The sequence below is a fragment of the Lygodium microphyllum genome, chromosome 1, assembly GCF_053477565.2.
Source record: "Lygodium microphyllum isolate KBCC chromosome 1, Lygodium_microphyllum_v1.1.10, whole genome shotgun sequence".
NCBI lineage: Eukaryota > Viridiplantae > Streptophyta > Polypodiopsida > Schizaeales > Lygodiaceae > Lygodium > Lygodium microphyllum.
This window is the reverse complement of record NC_141135.1, coordinates 107,444,426-107,454,102: the sequence shown is the minus strand read 5'-3', so window position 1 is coordinate 107,454,102 and position 9,677 is coordinate 107,444,426. Positions and strand designations below refer to the sequence as shown.

At 43.1% G+C, this 9,677-nt stretch overlaps 1 protein-coding gene across 7 annotated transcripts; it reads left to right on the top strand.

Moving 5' to 3' along the window:
• Positions 1-6,972: 6,972 nt before the first annotated feature.
• LOC148041511 (uncharacterized) lies at positions 6,973-9,176 on the top strand. Of its 7 annotated transcripts, none has more exons than XM_087680389.1 (4): positions 6,973-7,261; positions 7,359-7,582; positions 7,743-8,246; positions 8,737-9,176. In XM_087680389.1, exons 1-4 carry the CDS (start codon positions 7,147-7,149, stop codon positions 8,881-8,883), a joined length of 990 nt encoding a protein of 329 aa, XP_087536515.1. In that variant the 5' UTR covers positions 6,973-7,146; the 3' UTR covers positions 8,884-9,176. The 7 variants fall into 7 exon arrangements, with proteins under 7 accessions (XP_087536515.1, XP_087536490.1, XP_087536530.1 ...); XM_087680364.1 differs by having other exon boundaries at positions 6,975-7,261; positions 7,722-8,246; positions 8,737-9,165; XM_087680404.1 differs by lacking the exon at positions 8,737-9,176 and adding an exon at positions 8,360-8,723 and having other exon boundaries at positions 6,976-7,261; positions 7,722-8,246.
• Positions 9,177-9,677: the final 501 nt, after the last annotated feature.

Below are 9,677 nucleotides of genomic sequence, written 5' to 3'. Positions count from 1 at the left end.
TTTCCCGCAGCTAGCACTATTTGGAGGAACATGAAATAGGATAGGCAAGCTTTCTGTTTCAATTGTCGCAAGGATTTTGCACTTCCCTATGAGTGCTTGTGGGTGTCCCCCATAAGGGCTAAGAGTTGCACTAGTCGGTGTGAGCTCTGGTTGGCCTAGTAGGGTCCATGATTCATAGGTCAAGATGTTAAAATCTGCTCCTTCATCAATCAGAGCATCAATAGTATGCTCTCTTTTCGCGGTGAGCTTGATCCTAAGATAAGCAGGTGGTACTATGTCTTCATCTTCGGGGTCCTGGCTTGTAAATTTAAGCCTTCTGACAGATGCCCTTGAGTCCCCACTTGCATGACCAGATGTGGATTCTCCACCAATGCCTTGGGTTTTCTGTGCACTGTTGCTCAAGGCACATCTCTCGTCAAGAGTGTCATGTCTAGTCATCCTCGCATTAATAGCTTGATGATGCTACATTATGCTTTGACTAGACGTAGTTTGAACACAATGTACATGTGTTCTTGTGGTGTGGCCTTTTTGCCCTGGATGGCTAGATTGGCCTGTTGAGGTTCTAGGGTCTCTGTTTCTCTCTATTTGGGTATGGGCTTTTGGTTGCTCTTTTACAAGTGAGTATCCATGCTTATGTAGAGCCATTACTACACTAGGGTCCAATTTGGAGGACCTTTCACAGCGCGCGTTTTCTCTCCAACCTACTTGGGGGAGGTGCGGAGGGGGGCAGAGCCCCCTCTGCGGGGGTCCGGGGGGAGCAGTCTCCCCCGGCCCGCAGGGCCGTTACGATAAAAGCCATGCACAATTTGGAGGATCGTTTATAGCCAAATTTTGAACTACTTGCTCTAAGTTTTAGCCCATTGATGGATCTGTGATGCGCCTTTAGTTCCACGTAGCCTTTGGGGTCAATCTTGGGGTTTAGATGAGTCAAAATTTGTGTTCTAGACACCTGTCCGATTTTGACAGTTTTTTGTCCCCCGATTCTCAGATGTCCGATTTTCAGGAGTCCGATTATCAGAATCGGACGTCCGACTTTGGGTTGGTTCGATCGGCCCAGTAGTCCGATTCTGGACTGGTCCGATTCTGGGACTTGGATCGAAAAAGTGGTCCGATTCTAGGAATCGGATCGGACAGGGTGGTCCGATTCTGGACTTGGTCTGATTTTGGACTGGTCTGATTTTCGAAATCGGACGGGTTGGTCCGATTTTGGGGTGTCCGAGTCCGAGTGGTCCGTGTGTCCGAGTGGTCAGATTTCCAAAATCGGACGAGTTGGTCCGAGTGGTCCGATCGGACAGGATGATCCGATCGGATGGTTGTCCGAGTGTCCGAGTATGGATTGATCCGATTCTGGGACTCGGATGGCCTGGTCCGACTACGCGGCTGACAGCCCGCGAGTTGCATGCGATGCCTCTAGACTGACGTCTACTACATCGAATCGTCCAACGCCTTCCAGATAGGTGCAAGACACTACAAGGGAACGCCAGACATGCCTGGGACCACTGTGGTGCTCGAATCGAATGGCACTCCAAGGATCTGTGCCCCTATTTCCCTGTTTTAGCCTGTTATACAGCAACAAAGAACCCTACTGTTTGTTTCTTTTTCTTATTTTTGTTTGTTTTAAAAAAAATCCTAAATGCATCCAAATCACAAAGTAAATACCTACACTACTCCATCTCATAACATAAATCTAAAAAAATAAAAACAAACTTACTTGCCAAGGAGATCAAATACCATCTTCAACCCCCTCACTTCCTACCTATATCAAGCACTGGTTTGGGGGAAACCCCTTACTTTGATGCTCGATTCGAAGCGCGCAAGCGCTCAAGGCTTGAATCCGTTGGTCCCGGCAACGGAACCAAAATGTGGGGGCTTTCACTCAACCGCCAAGACCCACGGACCGCTATTGTTTCAAGCGTTCCAAGCTGAGCAGTAATGGCTACCTCTCACATAACCGACGCGCCATCCATATCTATGGGTGTAGTGAGCTTACCTCCGTGCCATTCGAGTTACCTCCTCTCCCGCGCACTCCGGTAGCTCCATGATCCAAGTGCAAGCTTCAAGCAAGCTCCATCCTCAAGTTCCAAGCTCCAAGCTCCATTGCCGCGAGCAAGAGAAGAGAAGAGAAGAGAAGAGAAGAGAAGAGAAGAGAAGAGAAGAGAAGAGAAGAAGAGAGGAGAAGATGGAGAGCTTCTCCTCCTTTGTCCCTCACCCTCACACACTCACTCCCTCGCACTCTCACACTCCCTCTCTCAAGCACAAGCTCAAGCAAGCAAGAAGAAGAAGAAGAAGAAGAAGAGGAGAGCTACTTTTGGCCACACACAAGAATGAGCTTCTCATTCACTTTTCAACTTTATATACAAAACCCTAAATCCCTTTTGGGCGGTCATCCCCTTTTCCTCTTTTTTACATGGCCGGCCATAGCCTTCTAGGTCCTTTTTCCCATTGTCCTTCTATCTTCCCAGCTTCCTTTCCACTGCCCATCTACATTTACAAATTGCACGGCCGGTGCTCCTTGATTTAAACCATGATGCGCTTGCGCTCTTTTACAAAAGTTTTGACTTGCGCTTTTCCTTGTGCGCCTTTCTCCCTTATTTAGGACTCTTCTCCTTGTGCGTCTTTGTCTTCTGTTTCTCTTAGCCTTGGCCTTTGTCTTTGTCTTCTGCTTTAGCTTTTCCGGATTTTCCACCTTCGTTCGTTTGAGGGTTAACACTAATAAAAAGTAGTTTTGCACCATTCAATGAACCTCATCTTTGTAGAAGGTACTCTCAATTTTAATGCATAAACTTCCTCTTGACTTTGCAATTTGATTTAACAACTTATGGCCTTGCTCCATCCAAGATTTGTGCTAGATAATTGAAAAGTGGTTTTACCTCATTGAAAGTGAACTTGAATCACTAAAAAGTGGTTTTGTATCATTCTAGTGGACCACATCTTTATAAAACTTGGTCTCAACTTGAAAGCCTAAACCAAATATTCACTTCACAACATTCAATTTAATGACTAATGGCGCTCCACCATCTAAGTGTTGGACCATTGAAAAGTGACTGTGCATCACTGAAAGTGATCAAAGTTGGTACAATGTTACAACATTTCAGTGGTGCAACACCATTTAGAATTTAGTTTCCAACACTAAAAAGTGGTATTGTAGTGGTAGAAAATGTTGAGATATCGAGCTCCACTCGTGATATGCTAGGGTGACCGTTGTGCATTTATGTCACCGACGTGTCAGTTGCAGATGCGGTTGGTACACTGCCCATGAATAATAGCTACATGATAGCTACCCTTATCTACTCTAGTTCGTGGCTCAGTTAGTATGCCACCTTAGTTAGTTGAGTTTGGTTTGAGACCCATATATAGGGTTATTCTATTTCCTTGTACTTGAGTTCTTTTGGCTTACACAACTAAGAAGAGGAAAACTGTTTTCAGCCTCCACCCTTGTGTGTATTCCCCCATTGTGCAAGCAAGAAAGCTACAAGTGAGACTCCTTCCTTCTCTCCCACAATCTTGACATGGTATCAGAGCCTTCTTCGTGGTAAGGAGCTCAAGAAAGCAAGCCAAGCTCGCGGTGTTTTGGTAAGAGGAGCAGTGTTGCTTTCATTTTCTGTTTTGGGAGCAAATCTCTGCAGGTAGCACAGCCGGAAATTGCAAGAGTGCATTGTCTTAGGTTGAGACGCCCTTCGCGGTGAAGCAAGAGGGCAGTATATATTGCGGGATAGGGCTTTAGCCCTTGGCGACCCTGTTTTTTTGATTTGAGGCCATTTCGGGGCCTGTTTTGAAGGCAGAAGTCTTCTGTACGCACTCAGGAAAAGGCCCAGTTTTATGCTATGCAGCCACTGTTCTACAGGTCGGTGAAAAGTTACTGTAGAAATTGCATCGTATGCTTGTGCGCAGAGACATTGGGAGTTACAGAATCATCCCTGTTGCCTGTTGATGCAAAATCGTCACTAGGAAGTGACTGTGTGGTCAAATACCACTTTCGCCAGTTTTGCAGATTTTCCCTTGTGAGGGTGAAGCTGTGTTTTTTGCAGTGACATAATTTTTTGCAGTGTTCGGTAATGGCATCTGATTCTCTTTCACAGATTGTCACTGAAAAGCTTGACAAGAACAACTTCCAAGCATGGAAGTTTAGAATGACGAATTTCCTTATGGGAAAAGGATATTGGGAATTTGTTGCAGGAAATGAAGAAGAACCAGTTCTTCCTGATGTTCCCAATCAACAGCAAATGCAGGCATTTAAAGCATGGCATGAGAGAGCCAGGAAAGTTATGTACTGCTGTCTATCAGTATTTCAGACTCTATGATTGTGCATATTCAGGATGCAAGTACGCCAAAGGAGGCATGGGATACTTTGTCAAAAATGTATAGCACAAATACTCAAGCCAGGAAAATGCAGCTCAAGCAAGAGTTGCATAATGTGCAAAGAGAAAATATGAGCATCAATGACTACCACATGAAGGTGAAGAAGATTGCAGATGCACTTGCTTCCATTGGGTCGCTAGTGGAAGATGATGACTTAGTTTCTGTGACCTTGAATGGTCTAGGAAAGGATTATGCATAGTTTCGAACATCCATTTCTGTCCGTGAAAGATTTCCTAATTTTGAGGAGTTGATTGCTCTTCTAATTTCTGAGGAGCAGAGAAATGGTGGTGCATCTTCTTCAGAAGGAACTTCAAAAGAAGTTGTCTTCTACTCAAATGCTGGAAGAGGTAGAGGTAGAGGTAGAGGAGGCCGATTTGGAGGCCGTGGTAGAAATCAGAATATGCAGCAAACTTAAGAAAACCAGTCCTATGGAGGAGGACGTGGTAACTCTAGAGGCAGGGGGAGCCAAAGAGGTCGTGGTGGATGGCAAAGAGGCCAAAATGCAAACAGTAATGTTGAATGCTACTACTGTGGTAAAATGGATCATATGGCTAAAGACTGCTAGAAAAAGCAGAATGACATCATGAATGGAAAACTGCAACAAGAAAATTATGCATCTTCTAGTAGACAGGGTGATGACAGAAATGAACATTTGTTTATGGTGCAACACATGAACAATTATGTAACAAGTGCAGAAGAAAGCAACAAAGTGTGGTATGTTGACTCATGTGCATCAAACCACATGATAGGTCATGCAGAATGGATGGAGGGTTAGTTGAGTTTGGTTTGAGACCCATATATAGGGTTCTTCTATTTCCTTGTACTTGAGTTCTTTTGGCTTACACAACTAAGAAGAGGAAAACTGTTTTCAGCCTCCACCCTTGTGTGTATTCCCCCATTGTGCAAGCAAGAAAGCTACAAGTGAAACTCCTTCTTTCTCTCCCACAATCTTGACAGAAAATACTAAATTGCTTTTAAGGTACCATCACACCACTTAAAAGCGGTGCAGAACAACCCAAAAGTGGTTCTAAACATTTGCAATTCAAAGAACATGGAGCAATGCAGAAACACAAAGAGTTTGAAGGTGTATATATTCACATATAAGTATACTACATGCTATCTAGAGGTCATGGTACATTTTAGGCTATCCAAAGGTCATAGTACATTACATGCTATCTAGAGGTCATAGGGCATTTGGGCTATCTAGAGGTATAGGTAAAAACCATGTGATAGAATAAATTACTTAGATAACTAAAGCATGTTGGATGAGTGGATGGAGGTCCCAAAGCCCCATCCTATGGAGAAGTGGATCTTATGAGTTGGGTAGCTATTCCAATTACACTTGTAGACCATTCAATAGGTTTTTAATATCCAAGTTAATCGAGTGATTGGATGTACTATAGTAGAGGGGTTGGCACTTGCTACCCCTCATTTCACTCACTATGAACCAAGTATGGGATTAGTTCGGCAAGATCACATGCCATCTAGCCCCAAAGACATAGTGTGAACATGACTAGTTTGCTTTATACTATGACAACCTTTTCCTTGTGAGATAGAACAAGATCCACTCCAATCATCAATATTTTTGACAATCCAAGATAGGTCACAATGATAGATGGTTGATCTCATGGATCTAGTTGGGTGCTAAAAGGTTGCCCACTAATTCCTAGATTAGATACCTTATAAGTTTCAATGAGGCTTGCATTTGCCATGACAATCAACAAGGCGGAAGATCAATTATTAACCTTTCAAGTTTGTACATCAAAATTCAGATATATATGCATGGGTAGTTATATGTCACCTTCTCTTGAGTAAAGTCAATACGATTTGAAAATATGTACAATTTTTAATCATTTGCTCCTAATGCTAAGACTTATTGATCACTTGTTGAGTCGCTTGAGTCTTTCTTCTTGTGCCTTTTGAAGAGTTGTTTCTTGAAGTTAGATATCATAGTTTTGTGACATGATTCTTTGTTCCTCTTCCATTCACTACCCCTACTATGTTGCGTTCACACACAAAGTAGATCCTTCCTCATTAGAAGCAATGGGAGGGCCATGATCTTTGTTGCATAGTTGTATTGCACCAATTGAACATGGGTGAAACACAAGATTTTCGAGTTTTTTCCCCTCTTCTAGGTACATGCTCTTTTTCATTGGATGAAAATGGGAGGGCCATGATCTTTGTTGCACAGTTGTATTGCACCAATTGAACATGGGTGAAACACAAGATTTTCAAGCTTTTTCCCCTCTTCTAAGTGCATGTTCTTTATCTTTGCATGAAAATTGGAATGTGAATATTGCGGTGTTCATTTGTTGATAAGTTTCTTTGTAAGTGAGGTACTAGTTACAAACTACATTGTAGGAAGTGGGTGATGCAATAATACATTTGCTTTTGTGAGGTTCGTAGAAACATCTCCCATTCCAAGAACTTTGATAAGATCTCCCTATGTTAATATGTAGATGGCCTTGCCCACCTTCACCATTATGTCCTCGACATGTATCATCGATGCGATTTTAATGTAATACTTTTGTAGTCTTTGCGCCTTCTAATTCATTATTCACTTGAGTGACGACTCTTCATTTATACTACTTAAGTCTTAACCCCATTACTATGCACAAGCTTGGTAGGGTGGAAAAGGACACGAGCAAGTGGGAGTGTGCGACAGAACATGGGTGTTGATCGTTTGCGCAGAGAACCACAGATTACATCCACTTTTGAAAGAAGCTTTACCAATTTCGACATAGCTATGTGGGTCGTGGAACTAGGCTACAAGATAAAAATAGGAGGATGAGAGAGAGAGAGACAGAGAGAGATGAGGGTCGTGAGCTTGGTTCCTGCAGCTTGCGACATTCTAAACGCGCTGGGCTGTTCGCATCTGCTTGTGGGGCACGCTCACCCTTCTGTAAGTGTACAGACACAGAGAGAGAGAGAGAGAGAGAGAGAGAGAGAGAGAGGTCCCGTACTGATGTGAGCCTGGATAAGAGAGCAGTGCGATGCAGGGGATATGGCGGAGGTTTGCACGGAGTCCAAAACTGGCGGAAGTGATCGTCATCATCATCATCCGCTCCATTTCATGATGACGATGGCCAGCAGTGCGGTCTTGTGGGAAGCCGAGTTCGGAGGAATAGAAACGGCAGCTTCCATGGTGGAATGGGGACTCGCCCCCTACCGCGTCTCGCCATGGAAGCTTGCAAGCCTCCGTCCAGACATCATCATCACCACGGTCAGTCACAAAACAAATCGACATTCCAAAAATGCCCCCTCTCTTCCATCAAATGCGCTCTCTATGTGTCTGTTTTGATGGTCTCTCTAAGTAGACAGGCGGAATTAGGGTTTCCTGTATATTGATACTCAAAAAACAGGCGGAACTAGGGTTATGCCAGGACCTGCGACGCACGGAAGCAGCAGTGCAGGCAGTCTGCGGTTGTGGCTCCTCGAGGAGAGTGAGGCTGCTTAACGTGGCGAGCCGACCAAGATGCGTGAAGGAGGCATGGGAAGCCATAGCCGCTGTCGCGCGGGAGGTCAATGTGTCAGGCGAGAAGGTGCAAGCACTGATCGAATCCCTGCAGAGCAGGGTGGATGTGGTGAGGAGCATGTCTGCAGGGCGCTGTAGGACGAAGCGCGTGCTGCTGTGCACTGGCTTTGGATCCTCGCCCTCCGCCTCTCCGTCTTTCCTTGTTTCGCCATACCTCGTGCAGCTTGCAGGAGACCTTCGTATGCTCAGCTCAGTGAAGCTCGGGTTCCTGCGTTCCGCCATTGTTTCTTGGGATGGCATCCGTGGCCTCGCCCCTCACATCTTGATTTTTGCAAACACGAGCTTGGATCTCCATGGAATGTCCCTAGAGCTGGCCACGCATTTCCATTCACAGGCAAAAGAAGATTTTCAGGTATACCCCAACACCTGTAAAACAAATGAATAGTAATAATATTATACTACTAATAATAATAACGGAATAACCCAGTATTCATTGAAATGCTCCATTCACAATGATTCACACAGCATGAAGCGCGGTAGCGCGCCATGTTGGCAACACCGGCCATATTAGCAACACCACGTGAGCTAACAACAACAACAACAACAACAACAACAAGAGAGTAGCCTATTCATTGAAATAGTAATAGGGCAAAATAATGGTAACAATGTGTTTTTCATATTGTCATTTATTTGTAAGGCACCCAATGGAGATGGAGTTGTTGCCTCCAATGTGGTTTTTATATTGTTGTTTAATGACCTTAGCTTTAAACCACACCATTATTATTTCCATTTCTTTTATTAAGTTCATTTTATTATGATCACATTTTTGCTTGTGATAATTAGTAGCTTGAGTTCAAGTGGTTATTTCTTTGTTTGCTCATTTTACATTTTGTAGGTGATAGTTGGCAATGGTGTTCACTTCCTTGAAAGGTCCGGCATGTGCCTCATTAAATGGCTTGAGGTGTTATCTGAAATCCTCTATCCTGAGAGTCAACCCTTTGGCCACGAAGGTACTTTATGGAAGAGACTCAAATGATCATTGGTCTTAGACTATATAGTGTCCAGTATAGAATACCTATTACATTAACATTCTTATTGTGGCTTTAAGACTTCATTTTTGCAAAATGTAAGCTTGTAGCATCTTATGAATGATAAAAAGGCAAAAAATTGAGTAGTATGCCATTCCTTAATTGGGAATTTACTCATTATATGTTCCTTTTTCCTTCTAAATTTTTGCCATATGTTTTGTTTTGGGAGGTTTTGAGTTGGACTTGGGATTGTTGGCCGCTAAGCTAATAGTTAATGGAAAATCCATTCAGTATGAATTGATGATTGTCATCATTGATGGGTGTAGAGTACTTGAATGTTACTATCATCTTGTGAATATTTTAATATGCAATCATTTGTATTTGAGGTGCTCTTGAGAGGCATAAAGCCGTTGGTGAAATTTGGAAGATGTACTCATCTTTTCATTAACCTAGTTTGTGTTCATGCATGTTTTTGTGTTGGGTGCGTGTATCCTCAGATATGCAGCAACCAAGTAAGTTACTTTACCATTGAAATATTGCAAAGTCACGGACAAGAATAAAGTAAAACTTTTTTACCAACAAATGTAAGGTTTTAGAGAATGAATAAGGAGACGATCTAGGAAAATGTCAAAGTACACATTGGTACATTGTATGCATTCTGTAAATACTCAAGATTGTTTCCTTGGGTTAGTAAAAGTTCATGTAGAGTTCTAAGTAAGTATCAACAATGAGGGTAGTTTACAAAAGAATAGCTATTCTTAAGAGGAGAATAGTTATTGTTGATTAAATATCAAAGCATTTGATGTGAACTAGAC